Here is a 26,910-nt window from a genome sequence, read left to right on the forward strand (position 1 = left end):
AAAAAAAAAAAGAAGAGGAGCAGCGGGAAAGGAGGAAGAAGAAAAAAAAGGAAGAAGAAGAAAAAAGAAGGAAAAAAGAAGAAAAAAAAAAAGAAAGAAGAAAAAAGAGAAAAAAAGAAAAAAAGGGAAAAAAAAGAAAAAAAAGAAAAAAAAAAGAGAAAGAAAAGAAAAAAAGGAGAAAAAAAAATTATGGAAGAAAAATGGAAGGGTGACGACTAAATATGATGTTGGTGCACCGCATGTGACAACGCGCACTAATTCGATCATCAGTGTCTGACATTTTTGATGACACATATGTGATGGCGCATGGTGATGCTGGCAACCGGGACTGCGTGTTCGAAGGTAAAATATATTCCTCTATTTGCATGTATAATTTTCGAAATTATTCGTAAATGAATGTATATTTTCCGTTGTAAACGAGAAAATTATTCAAACTATATCTGAATTTTTGTGAGGATTGTAGACCGAGTAAGAAAGGATTCCTAAAGCTTTTTTTATCACACCGTATGTAAAAATTATGTGTATTCCGTACATAAATATAATATTATGCTTATAAATTATAAATAATGTGTGTAAATATAAATATGTATAAAATGTGTATGTGTATGTTTTGTGTAGATATTAATTGATGAGAACATAACTGATAAGAACAAATACGTAAATAGTTACGTATAGTGTGTTGTGATTGTGTATACGTATTTAAGTATGAATGTGTGTATGTATTGATAAAGATCATTTGTGTATGTATTGATAAAGATCGTGTGTGTGTGAATATAAATATATATCCTATATGAGACATGTAGTGAAGGTACATGCCTGTACTATAATAAATATGTGTGTATTAATATGTGTGTACTCATGTTATACGTATGAAATATATAACCAGTATGTGTCTATTTAGAATTTAGGTACACTGCACTTGCTGTGTGATCTGCTGCAGATGTACGACGTATTATACTTGTTGTGTGAGGAATCTGAGTATCCTGTGCTTGCTATGTGATCTGGTACATGATGATTCAAAAATTAGTTTGAAATATATGGCTTTGATGTGCGTGATGATATCGTATATTTTGTGTGTGTGTTTGTGTTTAATCATGCATAAAAATTAAGATATTAGATATGAAATAAGTGAATTAGAAATGAGAGAGATTTCAAAAGAGTGTAGAGTGTAATGACCCTAAATACCTGCTCGTTTAATATAATCGAGGAGGAGAGGGTGTGTGTGTGGCTGAAGTTCAGGGAGTATGGTGAACCTGCACATATAGTGTTTGAAATATAGTTCAGACATGGATAGGTATTTGTGAGTCACCTAGCAAATGGAATTTCTATGGCCAATGTGAGATTGTGTGTCATATCCATGCGATGAGACGATCCTTTTCGTCTCTTCTCGATGACGATATAAACGGCATCATGCGATAAAACCTTAGATGTGATATTCTAAGTATATTGTAATATTTCGAGTGTAAGTGTGATTTAAAATAAGAACAAGAATTAAGTTTAAGAGTGAGGATTAGAATATGCTTCATGTGATGATTTGTTTTGTTTTGTATTTTAATTGAGATGTTTTATTTGATATTTTTTTGATTATAAATATTATTATATTTTATATATTGCGTGAATGTATGTACGTAAGTATCCGTTATAGGATTCATTTTTTCTTACTGAGCTTATAAAGCTCAACCCAATTTACTTTCATCCAGGTAAGAGCAGATGAGAAATAAGTCCAAGATCAATGGAAGATGACGAAAAAAACTTTGTTAGTTTTTATTTTAATATTATAAAATAATTTAGATGCCTCAATTATTAATAAAAAAATAATTATCCAGTCACAAGAGATGTGTATTAAAGTATAGTTATGTTGTATATTTAATATTTATTTGTTCAACTAGTTAGAAATGTTGTGCTAATAACGTTCGTATCCATCGACATTAGGATTCGGGCTGATATAGGTGGTATCAGAGCACATGTTCCTTGGAATCAACCCTTGTGACATAAGACATAGGAATTTTAGGAGGTCTAAGACCTATAGAACTTAAGAGAATGACCCTTAATAGATGCTTTAGACATTCTCTAAAATATTTTTCAACATGAAAAATAAGAGAACAATATTCCATAAACCTAACGATAGGATTCACATTGGTTACTTTCTGGCAAACTTAGGACTCTACAAATTAGGGGTTCAATATGAAGTTAACAAACGATGATACTTAATCAATCATCGTCGTCGAACTTCACAAGTGTTAAAGAAAATCATCAGAGCCTCAACCTTTTATTGACTTATTGACCCTGTAGAGTTGAATGACAGCGACCAAGCTCTTAAGAAAAAATATCTAATTTCCTTTAAGATAAGAAAGTAATTCCTAAGGGGGGGGGGGGGAAAGAAATCTCTCAACTGAGAGAAAATTTCCCATGAGTGAGAAATACTTTCCCATTAGGAGCCATTGTCCCAATTGGGAGAAAAATTTCCATCCAAGTAGAAGTCCCCAAAGTTGCACCAGAAGTCCCTTAAATGGGAGTTGCTTGAATGACAAGAATCCTTTAGAGAGAAGAAAATTCCCTAGTGTGATGAATTTTCCCACATAAGAGGAAGATTCCTTAGTTAAAAAGGAAAAAAATCCTAGCAGAGAAGTTTCCCAAATGAGAACAACATTCCTTAAATGAGAGAAATCTCTTATATGAAAAGAAAATCTCTCGAGTAGGAAAATTTTTCAATTGGAAGAAATTCCCAAAATAAGAGAGCCCTAAATAGATACACTCCATATAACAAATCTTAAGTTGATAGGAACCAGATGGTGATTTAATTTTCTAAGAATTCTCCTTGCATCACTCTAGAAAAACAAATACCCTCACTATTTTAAAATTATTTTCCAACTTCGTTTAGAGACTCAAGTAATAGTTCTAAATCCTAGAAAAACAAATAACATGATCCTTATGAAATAAACCACAATTCTAGGAATTAAACTCACATAACACCTAATTAAAATCCTTATTTTTAAAACTTTTAGTGCTCTTAGAAAATTCCATAGGTGAGGGGTATATAGCCTTAGGAGCTATCCTCACATCCAACTATTCATAAATTTCAATATGTTTCTCATCAAAGTAGCGCGGTGGAAATGTGATGAACCACAATCACCATACTAGGATGATTTTTTTCTTCAAACCAAAAAGAATAAATTGATGGTGTGACAAAAAGGTGACTCGTATCTTAAGGTCATACTTAAGAGTAGTCTCTTAGAATTCTTGGAAATATGAAGGGTACATGCGAGAACAGGAACTAAATATAACAGTTCATAACAAAAATGATGATTGAATATGTTACTAAAAGAATTCCTAAGCACCTCCAAAAAAAATCATCAATTCCATAACTCTCTAAGCCCATTTCAACTGGTCACATTTTAATTATTAGAAGTTAGAAAATTAATAAATTAAATTAAATACTTGAAACTTAATGATTGATATGGTCCTTGCTGAAATAATAATTCTCTAAGTATACTAACTGTTTTTAAGAAAATCTGAATAAAATACCATCCCGTTTAAACTCGCAAATAAAGAAACACTCTTTAGAAATTAATCCAATGAAATGAAATTGATAGAAATGTGAGCACGATTTCACCAAAGATGTTTATACCCAATGGAAATATTGTAACTTCACTACTTGATTGCAACCGTTCTAAATGACCGTACTTATGAAATTAAATTCAAAAAAGAGAGGAAACAAAGTCCCTAAAGATGTGTTTTGATAATAGAATCATTATCATGATAAATTTTAGAAGATAAATTAGCTCCTTTACACTAAGAAAAATGTAAAAACAATTAGGCATCAAAGATGTCCCTTTAAATAAACATATATTTCTCGGCCTTTTGGCTAAGATCAAGTATAGTATCTATGGACGAGATCAAGGTTCTCGCAAATGAAAATTTAAAAGACCAAATCTTCTAGGAAGAGAGGAGATTCCCACCCGAGAGAAATTTTTTCAAGTGAAAGAAATTCTCCAATAGAGATAAATATATTCTTAGTGAGAGAAAAACCGCTTACTAATAAGAAATATTTGTCTAAGTAGGGAGATGAGTGATTTCAACGTTTAATTTGGATGATCAAATTATTTTAAGGGAGGAAAATTTATAATACCCAACTGCTGTCTAGCTGGGTACAATAAAAAAACAAAACAAAACAAAAAAAGCAAAACATGTGGAATATATATAGATGTATATATATATATATATATAATTAAATAAAAGGAAAAAAATTAAAATTAAAGAAAGAGGGAAAAGAAAAACCTAGAGTTTACTTTGGGAGTAGAAGAAGAAAACATATGGCCATATATAATATATATATGTATATATATAATTAAGTAACATAAAAAAAAGAAAAAAAAATAGATAGAGAAAATAGAGGGCCGATGGCATTGACAGGAGAGAGAGAAGAGTCGCACGGTGTTGCATGAGTTACAATCGAAAGAGAAAGAAAGATGAGAGCAATAGCAGTTAGTTAAAGAGAGAAAAAGAGGAGAGATAGAGAAAGACGTGATGGGGTAAAGAGAGAGAGACAGAGAGAGAAAGAGAGAGAGAAGGAAAAAAAAAGATGAAGAAGAAGAAAGGAAAAAGAAAGAAGAAAGACGAAAAAAGAGGAGCTGCAGGAAAGGAGGAAGAAGAAGAAAAAAAAGGAAAAAGGAAGGAAAAAAAAGAAAGGAAAAAAAGAAAGAAAGAAAACAAAGAGAAAGAAAAGAAAAAAATGAGAAAAAAGAAAAACAATTAAGGAAGAAAAATGGAATGGTGGGGACTAAATATGATGTTGGTGCGCTGCATGTGACAACGTGCGCTAATTTGATCATCAGCATCTTGCATTTTCAGTGACATGCGTGTGATAGCGCATGATGACACTGACAACCAAGACTGCATATCTGAAAGTAAAATATATTCCTCTTTTTGTGTGTATAGTTTCTAAAATTATTCGTAAATTAATGTATATTTTTTATTGTAAACGAAAAAATTATTCAAACGATATCCGAATTTATGAGAGGATTGTAAACCAAGTCAGAAAGGATTCTTAAAGCTTTTTCGATCATACCCTGTGCGGAGACATAATATTGTGCTTATAAATTATAAATGATGTGTTATGTATAAATTATATATGTTTTGTGTAGATATTAATTGATAAAAACAGAACTGATAAGAACAAATACGTGAATAGTTACATATGATGTGTTGTGATTATGTATACGTATTTAAGTATGAATATATATATGTATTAATAGAGATTGTGTATATGTGAATATAAATATATATTCTGTGTGAGACATGTAGTGAGGGTACATGTCTGTATTATAATAAATATGTGTGTATTAATATGTGTATACACATGTTATACGTGTGAAATATATAACTAGTGTGTGTACATTTAGAATTTGGGTACATTGCACTTGCTGTGTGATTTGGTGTAGATGTATGGCGCACTGTACTTGCTGTGTGATCTGGTACAGTTGCGTAAGAAATCTGAGTATCATGTGCTTGCTGTGTAATCTGGTATAGAATGATTCAGAAAGTGATTTAAAATGTATGGTTTTGATGTGTGTGATGATATCGTGTATTTTTTATGTGTATTTATGTTTAATCATGAATAGAAATTAAGATATTAGATATGAAGTAAATGAAATAAGAATGAGAGAGATTTGAAAAAATTGTAGAGTGTAAGGACCCTGAATACTTACTTTTTTAGTATAAATCCAGGAGGGGAGGGTGCGTCTGTGGTTGAAGTTTAGCGATTATGGTGAACCTGCACATGGATAGCATTTGAAACCTAGTCCAGACGTGGATAAGTATTTGTGAGTGAGTCAACTAGCAAATATAACTGCTGTGACCAATATGAGATTGTGTGTCTTATCCATGCGATGACGAGATCCTTTTTGCCTCTCATCGATGGCAATATAAACAACATCACGCGATGAAATCTTATATGTGATATTCCGAGTGTATTGTGATATTTCGAGTATAAGTGTGATTTGAAATAAGAACAAGAATTAGGTTATAAGAGTGATGATTAAAATATGTTTCGTGTGATGATTTATTTTGTTGTATATTTTGATTGAGATGTTTTGTTTGATATTTTATTAATTATAAATATTATTATATTTTATATATTGCGTAAATATATGTACGTAAGTTTTCATTATAAAATTTATTTTTTCTTACTGAACTCGTGAATCTCACATCAACTCACTCCATTCAGGTAAGAGAAGATGAGAAATAAGTCCAAGACTAATGAAAGATGACGAAGAAAACCTTGTTAGTTTTTATTTTAATATTGTAAAATAATTTAAATGCATCAATTATTTATAAACAAATAATTAGTTAGTCATAAGGAATGTGTATTAAAGTATAGTTATATTATATATTTAATATTTATTTATTTAATTATTGAAAAATGTTATGCTAACGTCCGTACACACTGATATCGAAATTCGAGCTATTACATGGTGACTCAAATTTTTCGGCAGCATCCAATAATAAATATATCGAACCTCATCTTTGTACTAACATCAAGAGACAAAAACTTGATGCATTGTATATTTTTGAGTTCGACACACTCCTTTTGATAGATTGCTACTTAGAGTGAGAATTTGTGTATGTACATGGAAGCAAAACACGATTTTGTATATTCCATAGTTAATAATTAACTCGATAGATCTCTACCTACAGTGACAATACAATATTTTATTATTTGTAGCAAAGATATGTTATAATATATAAGTAATGTGATCATGCACGTAATGATTATTAACTTTAAACCATTTTTAGTAATAAACACAATTAATCAATACCCAAATGGATTGGTCGTCCTTTTGCATCCATTAGAAGTTGGATCAGCCCATTGATTTCTTTTACTTATATATATATATATACACACACACACACGGCGTATATTTCTTCTTTAAAATTGAAAAGCAATTTTATTACTAAACAAAATCTTATTTTATTGGACCAAAAAGAGTGAGGACTAGTTTAATTAAATTTAGTGACGGTGTTTCAAGGTGAATGCCCGGATATAAAAGCAAACAGTGGCCCATATAGAAAGATTTGTAGTAGCCCCTCATGTGAGTGACAAAAATGAATTTTAGAGTGATAATCATGAGGAAATATCAACAGCTTATGGTAGAAATATTCCATCCATGACTTACTAACTTAACCAACCATGATTTAAAATGAAAAACTCCCGATGCTTTTTTTTTTTTTTTCTTTCTTCTTCTTCTTCTTTTCTATCACTATCAACAAATTTAAATCTACATCTTTTGATATACTTGTATCTTCTTCTAAGGTTAAAAAATTATAAGATCCAATTTCGTGATCTACGTATATTTTGTGAAATTGATGATTCAGTTTCAAATTATATTATCAATTTCTTCTAAAAGAATTAATATATTTAAACGACTTAATTGCAAAAAAAAGTTTCTGATTCTTAGCTCGTATTTTCAATATGGTCTCTTGAATTTCAATTATTATAAAGTGCTTTATTTTTAAATAAATTAAACTTGTTTTTTTAAAATTAAAAGAAAAAATTGCAAATGTAATAGTCACATGATACAATATTATTAAAAATAAAATAAAATAAAATGAGTTCTAGATAGATTAAATTTATGAGAAGATGAATGATAATTAAATGGGGGAAGAGGTAATCTTTGATGGACTCATTTTTTATTGAATTTTAAAAAAAAAACATATCATATTAATTGAACTTTTTAATAATATGATTGATACGTTAAAAATATATTTTTTAATAAATAAATAAATAAATTTAAATAATTGATTTAGAAAAAAAAAATTAGTAATTTTATTATAATAATTAAAAGATGAGTTAAAGATGAATAGCCATTTCTAGAATTAAACTACATTTAAATATTTTCAAGAGGCTACTTTACCAAAAAAAGAAAGCAAATTCCAATTGGTAGGCCATTTGAAATTCCACTTGCTCCTCCTTAAAGCTAAACATAAATCAATCATTCACAGTTTTAAAATCCTCTCTAAAAAGGTCCTTTTTTAAAAAAATCATTTGTACATTACTTTCAAAGTTTTAGCTAGCTTGCGATCCATCCAAGCAAAAGTCACTTCTTATTCTTACATCAAATATGGTGGATGATTTGTATCAATCAACGGACCCTTTTGCTTTCACTTCTATATTTATCTCTCCATGTTTACGTTTATATGCATGTACATATATAAACATTTATATACACACACACACATATATATATGTGCCTGCCTCTCTCTAGGTATGTATAAGTTCTTTTAATAACAAAGAAGAATAATAATATTATCATATGAATGTATTAGAACTTTGAATATGCTATGATCAAAGCGGACAGTGAAATGAACTTGTCGGAGGCTATATATGTGCTTCGTGAATATATAGTTAATATATATATAACTAATAGATTATTATTTAACTAAATCTTAATGTAAAAACTTCAATCACTAGATTATTCATGAGTTGTTATAGACATATTTGATAATCATGAGTTGAGTACTGTGTATCTATATATATATATTAGTATTTAACTGAAAGAGTACTGTAAAAATAATAATTTTTTTATCAATCAAAAAATTAAGAATGTCTTCAATAAATAATTTTAAAAAACTCGATGGTGAAAGCATAAATCCAACTATCAAAGTACAGAATCAAGTGTCTAGTATAAGTTTTCCAAATATCAGCATAATCCAACGGTAGATGACATCTGAATTGTCTCTACAAAATCAGAACTAAAAATTGTCTTCAACGATCTCTCTCTTCCTCTTCTCTCACAAAATTTCATCTTTTCTATATAAAGTAATTATTGTATTAACATGTAAAAAAAAATTAAACCTCAAATTATCGTAAAGGTATCTTTTAAACTATAAACTCATCTTTTTCTAATTAACAAATATCATTAATGAATTAACATTAGACTTCTGGTTTTTGAGCCATAACACAACAAAATCTGGAAACTTCACATATTAAACATATAAGTCATCCGGATAATCTCAAGAGAATGTTACTTCCTTATTTGATACGTTAAGTTATATAAATAAAAAAATATAAATTTAATTTTTTATATATAGGAGATCTTTTATACATAGTGAAATATATATACTAATTTGTAATTAATTAAAATAATAAATATTTTATTTATTATTGCAGCTTTTGTTACAAAAATCAACTGAAGAAACTAGTCTAGCTAGGTGAAGCCATGAGTTTGAGGTTGAATGTATATCGAGGGAATTGAAGTACAACTCATTAAGCTCATGATCATAAAAATTATATGTCCCACATGCAAAACGTTCAGACATTATTTAGAGTGATGGAATGATATAAGAGATTGAAGAGACTTGAGGTACGTAATTAATTAATTAGCTCCTTGTTAGGTTGTATATACACAGTCAAAAAGAAATATGATAATTAAGTTTGTTTTGAGATATATACATGTAAAGTGGTGCATGTATGCTTGAGATATATATATATATATATATATATATATATGTATGTGCATGTCTCATCAAGGGACTGTTGCAAATGAGCAACCAGCAGGATTGGGCAAGTATTTATAATGCTAAGCATAGAAAAATTTTTCCTACAGAAGGAGCAATATTTGTTTTGTTTTCTTGTTAGTAAAGCAAAGTGCAAAATGAAAAAATTAAGTCAAGTTAATCAAGAATACATGTCTATATATATATATATACACACACACACACACACACACGTATAAATGTATATTTTTTTGGGTTAACTTTATTCACACAATTATAATAGTTTAAAATTATATATGTCGATCTCTCTATTCTCAAAATGAACATTAATTACTTTTGAAAAATATACAAATTAATTTTTTAATCTAAAAATGAGCAATAATTAGTTGCTTTCAAAAAGGTCATAAATAATTAGTGTTAGTTTAATGAGTGCATAAGTTAAACTAACAGTAATTAACTTAATTTCCTTAATCACAATAATTAAAAAAAAAATAAAAAAAAATTTCTCAAATGTGAAATATTTAAATTTTTAATTCACCATAAAGCCCATTTGAGAGGCTAAAAATTATGAGAGTTCATGACTTACGTGATGCAAGCAAACGTCACCAGTAGATTACCAAGGTGGCAATCAAGAAACAGCAACCGAGTCTTGTCTATTGTTTGAAATAAATATATAAATTAGATATGCATGTGTATATACATATATATATATATTTAAAGTAAGGGTTAAGGAAAATCTTAATTAAGTGATTTCATTTTCACAAAGGCATTCCGGTGTCGCCTTATTTTAAATGAACATGAACTGGGAATTCGTGCGTGTTGATGTGAAATATTTATCTCCTGTCTGGAAACTTAATTGGTATCAATAAAAGTTATATGGTTTGCTGGTGAAGAATTCGGCACTCTATTTAAAATTTATGTATTTAAATTTTATTGAGAGTTTATTATTTTCAGAATATATTATAAATTCATAATATTAATTTAATAAAAATAGAGTTTAATTATTTAGTATTTTAGTGAATATGCCGTGATTAAATTTATTTATTTATTTTTTTAATAAACTATTATAATTTTAATAAAAAAATATTTTATAACAATTAATTTTTTTTTATTATTTAAAATAGATGCAATTAATTAATTAATTAATAGTTGATATAAATTTTTTTCACAAAAAAATTTGTGACTGGTATTTATTGCACATGTGTCTCATGTATCACGATTAGTCTGGCTTACTAAACATGTGTATGGTATTATCATATCATGATTTAAATCTTGTAAATATATTCAATATAAAAATTTAATCAAACAGTATGTGAAATTAAAAATCAAAATAAAATAATAACTTTAAGTAAGTAATTACAATAATTTAAAATATCAAAATTGATTCTATCTATACTTACAAAATTAATTAACTAAATGATGGTTAAAGTAGCTTGTCCCCAGTTATGGTGTATAATTTACGTTTTCTCTCAATTAGTTTTTCTCAACTTTTGAATTTTCTACTTCTCTCACCACTCTTTTTATCTTCTTCTTTAACCTCAGTCAGTCTTCGTTTACACTCATCCTATTACTGCTATGATTAGAATCTAATCTTTCGCAGCAGAACAAAGCATATTGAATCCATCTGATGTATTTGTTTGCAGGGAGATGAGAGGAGTAAATCTACATACATATATACGTAGTAGAAATAGTAAACCACGTAGTAGCTAATGATTGAAGAATTGAAAACAATGGTGTTGATGGCGAGAGAGGCTATGAAGGGTACGTGAAATGTTATAACGTAATATTACAAGTGTACGTAGAGAGTGGCAGAAGTAATAATTATATTAAATGAAAGTCGATTGATAAAATGTCGCTTTAGGGTTAGATGAACAAAAAATATGGGTCCCCGTTGCCCCCTTTAAATGTCGGCTGATTCATTCAATTTTCTACTAATCGGAAACTTGTTAAATAGGGCAAACACTCGTGCCCATTTCAACTTCTTTCTTCCTCTTCTCCCTATACTCTCTCTGATGATTTTCATTTTCCTCATCAAACTGAAATATTAACCACAAGATCAGAGAGTGTTGTTACAAGGTCCGAGAAGAAGAAGAAGAAGAAGAAGAAGAAGAAATTAAATAGGGATTATATACATATATACACATATATATACTATATATTCTTGTATATATGGGGCATCACTCTTGCTGTAACCAACAAAAGGTGAAGAGAGGCCTATGGTCACCGGAGGAAGATGAAAAGCTTATTAGATATATCACATCTCATGGGTATGGATGCTGGAGTGAAGTCCCAGAAAAAGCAGGTTCATCATATATATATATATATATTACTCATTTAATTTTCTTTTCTTTTCTTTTTGACCTTTTTTTCTTCGCTATTGGAGTAGTGAAAGGTTTTACTATAATAATAATAGTGTAATTTACTTCAGGTATAGATATATACATCCTATTAAGCTGTAATTGGCATTTTCAGGTCTTCAAAGATGTGGTAAGAGTTGCCGATTGAGATGGATTAATTATTTGAGGCCTGATATCAGAAGAGGGAGGTTCACTCCGGAGGAAGAGAAGTTGATTATTAGCCTTCATGGGGTTGTGGGAAACAGGTACAATTATATAAGCATTCATTTAGAAACCCGAAAAACCAAGAGAATTATATATCTGGGAATAAGCTTATCACTTCTCTACTCAGACCCAAATGCCTGTTTAAGTCCAAATTATTATTTAATTTCCAAGCTCACATTTAAAAAAAAAAAATTATTTTTTATACAAATACTCAATTTTCTTAATTATAAAAATTAGTTACATATATTTATATAAAGCAAGCAATTATAACAATAAGCAAGCTCGCTTTTAGCAGTTGTTCAAACAGCTATATGATGAGTACCAACATTTTGGAGGACGTTAAGAGGGCAATATCAGAAGTTAGATTTAGAGCTTTCAGTGGAAATCTCGCGTCTATATATATATCTATATCTATATATATATATATATTGCATTTTAATTAACTTAATTTGTTTTTTTCCTCTTTGCCATTTGTTTAAGGAATTAAACAATATCACTACAAGTTCAAGTTTTAATCTTGCATATAATTTCCTCTCCAATTGCTTCCAAAAACAGTTGAAGTTACTTAAAACATTTCCACAACCAAATTTCTTTTTTTTTTCCTCTTTTTTTCCCCCTTCTTTGAGAGGAATTTACAAGTTCAACTAAATTATACATATGTATACATACATATACATGTGTATACTCTCCAGCACTTGATCAGTGTTGTTATATTATTTATATGATAATAATCTCTAACAAAGATGAGGGCATTGTAGATGGGCTCATATAGCAAGCCACTTACCTGGAAGAACAGACAACGAGATAAAGAATTACTGGAATTCATGGATCAAAAAGAAGATAAGAAAACCCTGTACACCTGCAATCACAACTAGTGCATCATCTAATGAACATTCCCATATAAACTACTGCTCTGGTCAAGTACTAGATCACTTGGTGAATCAAGAATTAACGACAAAGCCACCAGTTCAAAATCAAACCCTTTTCTCTTCGTCAGCTCCTTTGTTTTTGTTCGATGCACCACCGTTAATACAATCAATCACAGATAATACCACTGTTCGTGGAGGCGAGTTGTTTCATGATTCAGCAATCCTGAACACAGGGACATGGAATTTGGATCATCAAAGTCATGATCACAGCAACATTAATCAAGGACTAGTACCTCCTCCTCTTGCAACACCATTCACGAGTGGTATTGATACGAACTATCTGCCACCATTGATAGAGAACATCGAAAACATGGTGACAATTGATCATCAAGTGCAATCATGCAGCATGGATGAGGAAGGAGAGATAGCACTTGAGTGCTTAAGGAGACAAGAATTGAATGAATGGGTTGAATCACAGCAATGCTCAAACTTTCTGTTTTGGGACATAAACGTTGAAGGATCAATACTAGGTGGATCAGATCATGATCATCAACAGATTGATCCAGCCGCTAATTCACCAAGCATGGGCACAAATCTATCGGCTTTCCCTTCATCTCTATAAGTTAATATATATTATTGACGGGCTTTCCAAAACAGTTTGTTTATTTTCTTCTTATAATTTTTTACTCCCTTTCGTTTAGCTTTTCTAACTTTCTTATCTGGTGAGGTTTGTGAAATGCGAGGGACTGATATAAAAGTGTATATATATATATATATATATATATATATATATATACTTATAATATTATGTGCATCCATTATTTAGTTTCTATGTGTTGGAAACTGAAGAGGAGAAAAGAATAAGTGAATACAATGCAACAACTAGCAAAGTTCTATGATGCTGATTTCAAATATTAATGTCTATTTGTCTCATATATATATATATGTGCCTATATATATGTGGTTCTTTAATCTATGATTTTACGTACTATTTTTTCATTTTCATTTTTTCAGCTTTTCTTTTTAAAGTTGTATAACAACATCTAAATTAATTCACAAAAAGTGATGATGAGAACATCTTCAGAAGATACTGCATATGCTTTACATGGTATCATAATAGTTAATTTGGCCTTGTAATAGTTCGAACCCCAATATTGGTGGGTTCGGACGATAACACAATATTTTCAACTAGTAGAATAGATAAATATTAAATATACAGCTGAACTACACTTTAATACACATCCCTTGTAATTGAATAATTATTTGTTTACACATAATTGACATATCTAAATTAATTTATAAATCTAAAATAGAAACTAACAAGGTTTTCTTCGTCATCCTCTTTTGATCATTGACTTCCTTTGACCTGGATGTGGGTGAATTAGAATGAGTTTCACGAGTTCAATAAGAAAAATGATTCTATAACGAAAATTTACGTACATACACTCACACAATATTTAAAATATAATAATATTTATAATTAAAAAAATGTAAAACAAAGTATCACAATTAAAATATACAACAAAATAGAATTCTGTAACGACCCTGAAAATATCCGAAAGAAATAAAAGATAATTAAAGTGCGGAAGTGTAATAAATGTTCAGAGTTTACATTCCTTACACAAACAACTTAAAGTACCTAACAACGTTACGAAATTCACTCTTTTGAAAGAAATATAAGAATAAGGAAATAAACGGAAAATAAAAAAATCTAGTATCTATTCATAATCTTCCTGCGGATCGGGTTCTGGAACCTGATCATCTTGATATGAAATTATTAAATAAGGAATGAGCTACACTAACCCAATAAAGATATCACACTATATCACCGATACAGAAATAAATGTTAGTATAAAATCAACATACAAATGGAGCACTTAATTTAATAAATTCGTTTATCATAAATAAAATTATTTACCATTCACTTACCGTAGTGAGATTCATAAAAATAACCTATGTAAACAATTAATATCATATAGATCATGGTTTCATATAAAATCAGCAACATCGCACATATCACAAGTCTATATACATCGTCAATAAACCAAATAATAACTGTCACTTTTTCACCAGTCTACTAGTATTTATGAGAGTTCATAGGGATGTCTCTGCTACACGCGAACTATTTTCTTTAACAATTTCAATTACGGGCTGTCCCCATACTCAATTCAGTATGAGCATCAAATTATTAAATCTGAATACCCCGTCCAGTATGAGGGTGAAGCAGACCGTCCCTATACCCCGTCCGGTATGAGCGCCAAATTATCATGTCTCCATATCCCATCCGGTATGAGACAATGTTCACGGTAGGGTTCCCTATGTACTCGGTCCGTTCACTATCTCTCAGAATATCCAGTAAGGCTGCCGTCTTCATCTATTCATCTTCCCACACAACTTTTCCATTTTCTGTTAGTCTCCATTTTCCAAATCAACCATAATCCCACAAATAAACAAATATACATAAGAGAATACAATCATATCTCAATTTTTCAACTAAACGGTGATCACATAAGGCAGTAATACATGTATTCAAACCATAAAATTGATAAATCAAATACTATAATATCTTTAAACTGTAAAATAAATCAACAGAGAATAATTTTCAATTTTGGCTCTATTAGCAATCCGTAATTAATTATGCGCATTTATTAAATTCGCACAAAATACTATATTATTATTTATTTAAACTTCAATTATATGATAGGAAATAGCGTGAGAGATCCTTACTCAATTTGATGTTCGAAAAGCTAAGCTGTTCGACTGCCCCTACGAGTGATTTTCGGATTTCTTGAATTTTTTTTTCGGGAATTAGAACGCGATAATAGTATCTACAAATGTCCCAAATAAACCCAAAATCAGTCCTGGAGCCCACTTGGCCAATTTTAAAAATTCTGGCACGGCAGTTCTGTCGTGCTTCGGCAACGGCGCCGCCATCCGCAGGGGCGGTCCGCCTCAGATTGGCTGTTTTCGACCGAATTTGACCGATTTTGCATCGATCCATGCAAAAAAATACGTTAAAGGGTATCGGTTGGCTGAAAAAACACAAAAAACTGAAACTCACCAGTGGCGGGGCTCTTCAATGCGACGGCTCATCTGGCGCACGTTGCGACTGGGTGTTTTGTTCCAGTCAAATTGTAGAGAAAAATACAGTGATCACAACAGTGAAAAAATTACACATAATGGGAATTAGGAAGGGCCCCATTGGAGGCATTTTGTGAAATTTTTCACAGTGGCTGCCAGGCTTCGCCAGTATTTTTTGGGCAATTGACCGGTCTTTTTGCTCCAATTTGGCCATGGGTGAGCTTAAAATTGAATTTCGAGCAAAATAAGAAGTTTTTATCTTTTTTGGCAGTCGGAAAGGGTTCCGATGCAGCAGCGGGTGGCGGCGGCTCCTTCTTAGCAGCCAGGTCTTCTTCTCTGGCGAGGGATTCTGGTGGCTAGGGTTAGGGTTTGGTGCGAATGAGAGTTATTCATATCCGTCCGCGTTTGATTTGGACCGTCCATCGCATTTGATCTGGACCGTCCATTGCATTTGATATGGACCGTCCGATTGCGATTAAATAGGGGGTGAATATGGACCGTTCATCGCTATCCAATCTAGGCCGTGCATTATGATGTAATCTGAATCGTCTGATCGCATTTGAATCCGATCGTTCAATCGCGTTTGGGAGGGAGCGCATTCAGGCCATCCGTGCGCGGGGGAACGAACCTGGGTCGTTCGATCGCGGACATGCGGATCGCTCGCGTGGCACTGTGTCAGTGCCCGTTGCCACGTGACGCGTCCTAGTTCGTTTGGGCTGCTGACCGTGCATCCTACGTGACAATTTTTTTCTAAATTGCGTTTTGACATTTGGTTTCCGATTTTTCTTTTAAAAATACTCTAAGAACCCAAATTTTAATCCATTTTTCCCAAAATTGCTTTCAATTTCATCATCCATCAATTTTGTTTTATTTTTTACTCTAAATTAAAATAAAAATAAAAGGAAAAATTGAAAAATTATTTTATTACATTTAGAATAAAATCCTAAATTACAAAAAAATAATTTTCGGGTGTTACACATCACACGAAACATATTTTAATATTCACTCTTATAACCTAATTCTTGTTCTTATTTTAAATCAAACTTACACTCGAAATATCAAAATACACTCAAAATATCATCTCTAAGATTTTATCGTGTGATGCTGTTTATATTTTTATCAAGGAGAGACGAAATAGATTCCCTCTGCATGGATACCACACACACATAAATTTTACAATGGGCACAGTAGTTACATTTGCTAGGTTGCTCACACTCACAAATACTTATCCAAGTCTGCACTAGGTTTCAAACTTTATCTATGTGTAGATTCACCATATCTGCTGAACTTCAACCACACACGCACCATCCCTTCCTCAGTTCAGACTAAACGATTAGGTATTCAGAGTTCTTACACTTTACACTCTTTCTAAATCTCTCACATTTCCAATTCACTTATTTTTTACCTAAGACCTTAATTTCTATGTATGATTAAATACAAACACACACACAAAATACACGCACAAAATACACGCACATCAGAACTATACATTTCAAAACACGTTCTGAATTATCTTGTACCAGATCACACAGCCAGCATATGATATTCAGATTCTCGTGCAATTGCACTAGATCACACAACAAGTATAGTGCACCATACATCTGCACTAGATCACATAGCCAGTGTAGTGTACCCAAATTTCACACGTGCACCCACTGATTATACATTTCACATGCATAACATATGTATACACGTTTTAATACACACACATATTACAATACAGACATGTATCTTCACTACATATCTCAAACAGAATATATATTTATATTCACACACACACACAATCTCTACTAATATATACACACACGTTTATGCTTAAACACATATACATAATCACACGCAACATAGCATATATATATATATTTATTTATTCACGCTTTGTTATTATCAGTTCTGTTCTTATTAATTTATATCACATTTATCGTATATTTTTATATATATACACACACATGTTTAACAACATATATATATATATATATACTACATAAATATAAATAAATACAAATTAGACATACTAATTATATTTATATTATATTACACATACATTTAAACATTCACACATAATGCACTATATATATACATTTACATAAATATATAATTTATGTCTCTATATGGAATACACATAATTCTTACCTTTGGTGTGATTAGAAAAGTTTTGAAAATCCTTTCTACCTCAGTTTAAGGTCTTCTCGAAAATGCGAATATCGTTTGAATAATTTTTCTTATTTATAATAGAAACACATATATTAAATTATGAATAATTTTGAAAACTATATTATGCAAAATTAGGAATGGATTTTTTCTTCGAACACACGATTTTAGTCGCTAGTGCCACCACGCGTCATCATATGCGTGTCACCGAAAATGTCAAGCGCTGATGATTGAATCAGCACGCGTTGTCGCATGCAGCGCACCAACATCATATTTGGTCGTCACCCTTTCATTTTTCTTCTTTAATTTAATTTAAATTTTTTCCTTTTTTTTCTTTTCTTTCATTTCTTTTTTTTTCTTTTTTTTTTTTACCTTTTCTTTTCTTTTTTTTTCTTTTCCTTTTTCCTTCTTTTTCTTCCTCTTTTCTCGTAGCTTCCTTTTTTTTTTCTTCCTCGTTTCCCCCATCTCCTCTTCTTCTTCGTTTTTTTTCTTTCTTCTTATTTTTTTGTCTTCTTTTTCTTCCTTTTCTTCTCTCTCTCTCCTATTTGTCTCTCTACCCAACTATGATTTTTCTCTGTCTTCTTCTCCTTCTTCTTCTCTTCCCCTTTTTTTTCTTCTTGTTCTTCTTTCTTTTCCTTTTCTTCTTCCTTTTTTTTCCCGCGACGTCTCCCCTTTCGCCGTGTCTCACCTCCTCAACTACCAGTAACTCCTCCTCCTCACGCGACGAAGGCTCATCCCCTCACTCCACTCTCTCGGCCCCGATCTTCATCAGCTTGGCCTCCTTTCTCACTCACTCGAACTTAGCTCTCTTCCTCTCTTTCTTTTTCTTTTTTTTATGCTCATATATATATACATATATGTATATATACATAGTTGCCGCTTGGTTTATTTTCCTTCTCTCTACATTCTTCTTTTTTTTTCTTAATTTATAATTAATTGTATATATATTTTATTAGATATATTTTTGGTTTTATACCCAGCTGGGCACCAGCTGGGTATTATAGGCCTAATCTCTTTATTTGATTTGTACATATATATACACACTGAATACTTCATTTGTTCTTTTTGACGTACATTGCAGAAGTATGTACTTATTTGATCAAGACTAATTTTATAGAAATATATATATACACATATACATAAATAGATATATCCGCCAAGTAGTTTATTGAACATAGTGACAACGATATCATCTATGCCTTTTCAATATGCATGCATGGACAGCAGATGGTATTTCCACTTTCATAAGAAATCTTTGGACAACAAGAAACATGTATAACTAATTACTAATAAATATTTGAAAATAAGCAGATATTTTATCCGTAATTATATTTTTTTTTCACTAAGTTTATAATAAAATTAGTGAAGTCTTCCTACACTCTTTAATCAGCTAAAAACACATTATTTTTTTTTTTTTTAAATCATTCAAAGAATTATTTTTGCCTAGCTTCTACTACATTAATATAAAGACAACAATTTACTTTGATTAATTTTATAACCTAAAGCCAAGTTATGTGGCAGTATCCCTCACTTGTCTCTACAAAGTATGGCAATCCTTCCCTAAAGTCTTTGGTTTCATCTCAGGCAATTACGGATATGAGAACTTTAGAAGAAAGATAAGACAGTAAAAATCAAAGCTTTATTTACAATATATTCTACATCTCTTAAGCTTGTCTGAAGTTGTTTCAATTCCAAACTTGTTGATTTTCAATGTGAATAGGTTGACAAGTTTTGGAAATTTCATTTCATTTCTCAAGCAAAACAAAATCATTGCATAACATGTTCCACACTCATAATAGTTGAACATAAATTTCAATATATTATAAATTGTAGTCTCACACCTTCAGCACATGCCTTTTTTAAAATCACCTTTAGCACATGTTGTTATGCCATTTAAATTTTAGAATAAATTGAAACTACTTAATGTCGACCGATCATATACAAAAATAAGGGTTTTTAATTGAAGTTACTCTTTTGTTCATACAACAAGTACAAATTCTCATTTAATTCCACACCGTGTTTATTTTTGACCAACTTGAAAGCCTCTTGCCCCCCATTACCTAAACATGGACTTGGGAAAATGAAGACGAAAAATAGTTGGGAAAGAAAGTTCCTTTATCCAAATAGCCCTCAAAAGATCCATATGCCTTTACTCCATGCCGGTCACATGTATGCCTTCACAACTTTGGTGTAGCTTTATCCATCAATGATCATATTGTACATATTTCCATTCACAAGGAAATGTATATAAAATATGTTCTCCCTTTGGTCATCTTTGTCTTTGGCTTGGATGCTTAGTGCCCTCCAGATGGCTAAAGATTCTCCTTGTACGCCATATTCACACTCTTCATCAACATTCTCCTATGATGGCATATTGTCATCGTCATTACTTTCACAGTCACCGGTGTTGTTAATCTCGTCATCATCTCTCAATAGTATGATCTTTTTATTTGGGCATTGAAAGACATTGACTTTTCCTTTTTCAAGTCGGCTCACTTCTTTTTTTCCATCTTTATGTTGGGTTTTGGGTTCCTTTCTATGTAAAAAAACTCAAGTACTTTTTGCACCCACTTATTTTTGGCTCATTAGGGTTATTAGAATTTTTTTTTTTGTATATCACTTTAACCCTAAGGAATAGTATAAAAATAAGTTTTCAACCACAAAAAAAAGTGAACAAAAAAAGAGAATTTTTGCTGAAAAAATTACATCAAACGTATTTTGCTTTATTCCACGATCAAACTGCGATCTTTATTCAGATCAAACTGAAATTTAGTGGGCATTTAGAAAAATAATTTTTCTTCATTCTAAACGGTGGAGATCGATCTTCGACGGTTGGATTTTTGGTACTTTTAGTTTGAAGTTAGTGTTCATGTTTTTCTTTCCTTTACCGACCAGTTTAACTTTTTTTGACAATTGAACGGTCATTTGTGGTCTGATGAGGCTCAAATTTGGTGAGCACATTCAGGATAAGCCATTCTTTAATCTGAGTTGTGGAGATCTGATTTGAACAATCAGAACGCATCTATTTCGCATGAATAGTAACTGCTTTGGTGATATTTCTTCATTCCCTTGTTTATTTCTTATTATTTGGTTGATTTGTTGTTGAGTATTTGTTTGAAGATTATAGTGGTTGAATATTATTGTTGTAAACACTAATTTTATAGTGGAGCTCTTTTTTACTTGAACCAGGAGAGATCCCGTAGTTTTTATCTTTCATATTAAAGGGGTTTTCCATATTAAAAATTTTGGTGTCTTTGTGTGATTGTTTTTTAGTATCTTGGGATAGATTACATCATATTTATTTTGGTTAAATTTTTTACTTAGCTTTCACTCCTCATGGATTCATTCAAGTGCTTCCTTACACTTTGGCCATGTAGGGTTATAAGTAGGGGTGACATGTGACATAGTCCTTCCTTTGTTCTTGAATTATTTCTTAATTTTCATGACCATGTGCATCATGTCCTCTAACTCGAAGTAGTGTTGCAACTCCATGATATTGACAATTTTCTTGTTGAGATCTTCCAAGAATTTTTGTCATGATAATCTCAAGATCTTCCTTTATATTGGTCTTGATAATGGTCATCTCCAACTTCTTATGGTAGTCCATGATGGACAAAATTTATGCGTTAAACATTACAATTTTTAGTGCATTTCTCTATAGTAATAAAATAATATGAGTATTTTTCTCATGATGATCTTCATTTTGCTCCATATGGAGACATGTTGCTCACCATTTTATCGTCTAATAAAGATTAGTTGGTCTCATAAAACTAAGATATATTCGATGAACTTTATTGCCGCCAAATTTATTTTATTCACCTCACTGTAATTATGAGAATTAAATACTAACTCTACTTTTTTTTCTCATTCAAGATAGGCTTTAATATCATTCATTCCTTTGAATGGCAGGATCTTCATTTTTATCAACCTGATCTTATTGTCTCTTCGGTTTGCTCGATCTTTTCATCAATCACCATTACAGGACCCGACCTCATCTTCTTGAATTTAATATTTAGGTCGCTGTGAATTACTAGGTCCCATGTGTTGCTTCATCACGGTCTATTCTAAGTTCATCTACTGCTTTATTACTTCAAGTCATCTCCATTTGCATTATTTTCGTAAAAAGTCTTATATAATTGGAGATATGATTTTTACTTTACTGTGACATTTTAAGAAAGATTCTTGCAAGAAATGGGTTAGTAGAAAAATTCACTCCCTTACCAAGTCTCTTGTGTTCCACTCAAATGGGCTTTTACCCTCTCCTATTTCATCCACTATTGCCTTTAACCTCTCAGTCTTATTCCTGCAAGTTGAGTTTCGAATAAGATTCTCTTAAATCAAAGTATTCAAGCTTTGTTTTAAAACACCTCAATAAATCCTAAGGAAAGAAACTATAGTGCAATGTCTAGAAGTAAAAGTTTAACACATGAATGAGAATAAAGTGTGCTTATTTTATTTGCTAAACAACTAAGATGCAATTAATTATTTAATAGTGTGTTGGAACTAAAACTTAAAGAAAGAAAGAAAGAAACTTTGAGTGTAAGAAAACAATTACAGATATGACGTACGCATTCGGTTTTATCACTAAGGAGGAAACCGAAGATGTCCCTAATTTTTAATCCCGATGTACCTTTTGCTCTAAGATGATGATGATGAAGTCTAGTGCTAATGAGTTGTATATATATGGATGCACGTTGAATTAGGGACAAAAATGAAAGTTAAAAGTTTTTTAAGGTGGTAAAGAAAAATTCAACCATGCACAAAGAAATGTTAGCTTTTGAATCAAGCAGTTGAACGAACACAATTGTGAATCGATTTTTATAAATGATCGATTTTCATTTCATTTTTTTTTTAGTAGATAGGAAACTTAGCCACTTGAAAAACATGGAAAGAAATTCAAGTGAACAAGGCAAGATTATGATGATGATGATGCTTAACGAGAAAAGTAACAAACAAGGAAAACTTCAAGTTGTTTGCTTCTTGTTTGGATCTCTTTTTTTTTTTTTTTGGATCAATAGATGATGATGAATGAAAGTGCAAAGATAAAAATAATAAGGTTTATATCAAGTTTGAGATCTAATACTAAATGATGCGAAACCCAGAATTTACAATGTAATCCAAAACTCTCACAATTTCAATTAGTATCAAATATTTAATTTCGAAGTAAATATTTCATATTTAACCTGCTATCAATATTTGATAAAAATTAAGATAATTGAAAAAAGTAATAAAATGTAACAAGATTATCTTAATAAGTTAAATCAATTTCTCACTCAATGAGAATGATGAAAAACATATCATTTGTTAAAAGTTAAACTTTATAATTTTTTTATTCTTAAAACTTGATGATTACAACCATAAAATAAAAACTTATTTATAATTGTACATCATGTAAAATACAAATAAAGAATCTTCTAATTAATTGTAGAAAACTTACATAGGAAAATAAATCAAAATTAAAATAAGAAAGAAATTACATTAGGAAAGATTTAGGCCAAAATAATTTAGATATGCTCTAACCCTTTATGGAAACCTTTTAAATGGGAATGATCTTCATTAATTGTGGAGATGATTGCATGAATAATTATGAGAAATTAGGGCCAACTTGAGGAAGGATTAATTGTCGTCCATATATGCCTAAACGGTTTAAGAGGGAAGTTACATTATTGTCTGATTCTTCCTTAAGGGGAAGAGATTGCTTGCGATTTTAGTAGAAAATTTCCCATTTGGGAGGGAGTCCCTCTAGGGTTGGGAGGACTCCTCTCACACGGGAAGATTTCCTTCCCTTTTTCATAGTTTCCTCTTCCATTTAGATCATGATGCATGTACCATCATGCCCTAGGCCTAATGGGCTTGCTATCTTCCTCCTAGGGGCCTCTTTATTTAATTCAAGCCCTTCTTCCTCACTAAACCATTCTTGAACAAATTATTAGATCGCTTGTTTGAGTCTTTTAGCTTCCCCCTTGCAATGGGATCAGTTGGCATCATACTACCCTTTTCAAGTGATCCAAGTCCATCTAAATTACTTAGATCTTGATTTAAACTTCCTTAGTGCAGGTCTCATTTCTTGATTGGGCCTTGCCGTAAGCTTTCTTCTCTTGGTTGCCCATGCTTTCTTCTTGGCCACCCATTAAGCTTCCTTGGCCGTCCGTGCAGCCTTTTTGTCCTTCTCGGTCCTCCCTCTCTTTCTCTCCTTGGCTTGGATTGTGTTTGGGATGGCTTATGCCGTCCATGCTCACATCATCTTTATTTTCAGTATCGGATTCCAATAACTTTTTAGAATGAATGCATTCTCACTGCAACCTATTTGAGTAATTGAACACCCTCGCCTATCTTAAGCACCAAGACTTCTTATAAACTTTTACATAAGAAGGAAGTGACTTAAAATTTCTTAAACACATTTGAGTGTTCTTTTGCTTCAATGCAAATAGCTTATAAAACCAAGCTTGAACTGAGAGCTAGGCCTTGTGTTTTTCTTAGGTATCCTAATGGTGTTAAAGGATATAAACTTTATGATATACAACAGCAGAATGTCCTATCGAGGGATGTAATCTTTCAAGAAAACACATCTCCACTCATTCAATAGCACGAATGAATTATTTATCTAATCCATTTCCAGATCCAGTGTTGCTTTATCTACCTGCAGACTTACACGATTTTCATGTAATCAAACATTGTGATTTTTCTAGCAATGTTGATGATGTTTTTTATATTGTTCCAACTCCTAAAACACAACCATAAGAAGCTTTAAAGGGAGATCATCCAGAACTAGCAGGCCCCTTTCTTAATTAAGGGACTTTTAGTGTAATCAAGTGTTTAGTTCATCTTCAAAATCATTGAGAACTAGCAGACCCCTTTCTTAATTAAGGGACTTTTACTGTAATCAAATGTTTAGTCCATCTTCATCTGCTGGTTGAGCTCTTTATCCTCTCTTAAATTATTTAACATATGATTCTCTTTCTCAATCTCATAGATTCTGGTCATTTCATCTTAGTCGGAGCCTAAATTTTACCACTGGACAATGGCTTACACATGTTGCAGAGATGCTGTGCAGATTTAACTTGAAGCTATGGAGGCAAACAATAATTGGGCAGTTATTCACCTAACAACACCATCCTATTGGTTGCAAATGAGTTTACAAGATTAACATAATTATGATAGATCCATTAAGTATTATAAAGCTCTTTTAATAGTAAAAGGATTTACACACCAGGAAAATGCAGATTTAATAGAGACATTTTCTCCTGTTAAGAAGTTAGTGATGGTTAAAAATTATTCTTTCACCAGCTATATCTCATAATTTTCATCTTACACAATTAAATGTTAGTAATGCATTTTTAAATGGAGATTTGTTGAAGGAAGTCTATATAGATTTTCCTATTGGATATAAAAGATAAGGGGAGACATACAACTCAAAGTTAGTTCGTAAACTCTAGAAGTCTATATTGCCCAAAACAAGCTTCTAGGCAATGCAATATCAAATTTTCTCAAACTCTCCCAAAATATGGTTTTTTAAAAGGCTTATTATCTGTTGTTTACCAAATGTTTTAAAGGTTCATTTGTGGTTGCGCTTGTTTATATTGATGATATTTGTCACCACCAGTCCATTATTAGAAGTTATTCAAAGTGTAAAAGACTTCCTTTACTCCCAATTCAAGCTCAAGGACTCTAGCACACTAAAGTATTTCCTTGAGGCTCTAAATTGGTTGACCAGATAAAGAAATCAACTTGTCACAATGCAAGTATATATTGCAGTTGCTTGAAGATGCAGGACTACTTGCGCGTAAGCCATTTAAAATCCCTATGGGAAAAAAGTTATTGGATGATCCTTCATAATACAAAAGGTTAATTGGATGACTCTTATATCTAAGTTGTGTCACTGCGTGATATAGCTCTTGCAGTCCATAACCTTAGCCAATTTGTTTGACAAACACTTGAGCCTCTTTATAAGTTTGTAGTTCAAGTACCATGTTAACTTTAGGCAAAACCAAGGTAATGTCTCATTTTTCCAACACTATCTTCATCTAAAGTTTAAACTTTTTTTCCAATTCTAATTGGACCTCTTGTATTGATTCTCAAAAATCAGTAACTAAGTTTTGTATATTTTTGGGAGATGCACTAATTTCTTGGAGAGCGGAAAAGGCAGACAACTCTCTCTCAATCCTCCACTAAAGTTGAATACAAAGCACTGGTGTCTAAAACTAGTGAGAGATTATTTTGAATTAACATTTGCTTTCCAATTTTGGTGTTAAATCTTCCAGAATCAGCTATTATTTTTTCTGTGATAATTAAACTACTATTTACATTGCTACCAATCCAGCATTGCATGAACTAACTAAAGACACTAAAATTGATTGTCACCTGGTTCGACATCATTTGAATACAAGAACCCTCAATACCTCTAATTCGGCTCCAACATCAATTTGCTTATCTATTTACCAAGTCTTTGTTATCTATTTCTTTCTTTCATCTCTTTGTCCATATTTAGAGAGGTTTATTAAAGTTAAGTTTGTCAATTGTCACTCTCTTAATCTCTTTCTAAACCTCACGTATATAAACACCGTACAAAGGCTAAATAATAAGAGTAGAAGTGTCCTCTTCCTCTTCATATTTTTCTTTGACCTGCGGCAGTATCAGCGTCTGGTACAAAAGTTGAATCGCTAGATTATCAACAGGAAACAAAATCCTTCATGAGACGTGACTCATTTTAGAATATTCAACTTCCTGCCGATTAAATTTAGCAAAACGAATAG

At 31.3% G+C, this 26,910-nt stretch overlaps 1 protein-coding gene across 1 annotated transcript; it reads left to right on the forward strand.

Moving 5' to 3' along the window:
* Positions 1-11,331: 11,331 nt before the first annotated feature.
* ATMYB103 (myb domain protein 103) lies at positions 11,332-13,773 on the forward strand. The gene is made up of 3 exons (XM_022031380.2): positions 11,332-11,797; positions 11,968-12,097; positions 12,815-13,773. Exons 1-3 carry the CDS (start codon positions 11,665-11,667, stop codon positions 13,545-13,547), a joined length of 996 nt encoding a protein of 331 aa, XP_021887072.1. The 5' UTR covers positions 11,332-11,664; the 3' UTR covers positions 13,548-13,773.
* Positions 13,774-26,910: the final 13,137 nt, after the last annotated feature.

Source organism: Carica papaya, chromosome 4 (assembly GCF_054855325.1).
Source record: "Carica papaya isolate Zhongbai chromosome 4, ASM5485532v1, whole genome shotgun sequence".
NCBI lineage: Eukaryota > Viridiplantae > Streptophyta > Magnoliopsida > Brassicales > Caricaceae > Carica > Carica papaya.

What these genes read in the sequence shown, in the direction of transcription:
- ATMYB103 (XM_022031380.2), top strand. Translation starts at nt 11,665, where the DNA reads ATGGGGCATCACTCTTGCTGTAACCAACAAAAGGTGAAGAGAGGCCTA. An exon ending in TGAAGTCCCAGAAAAAGCAG is followed by an intron (nt 11,798 to 11,967) that starts GTTCATCATATA and finishes TGGCATTTTCAG; the next exon opens with GTCTTCAAAGATGTGGTAAG. An exon ending in CATGGGGTTGTGGGAAACAG is followed by an intron (nt 12,098 to 12,814) that starts GTACAATTATAT and finishes AGGGCATTGTAG; the next exon opens with ATGGGCTCATATAGCAAGCC.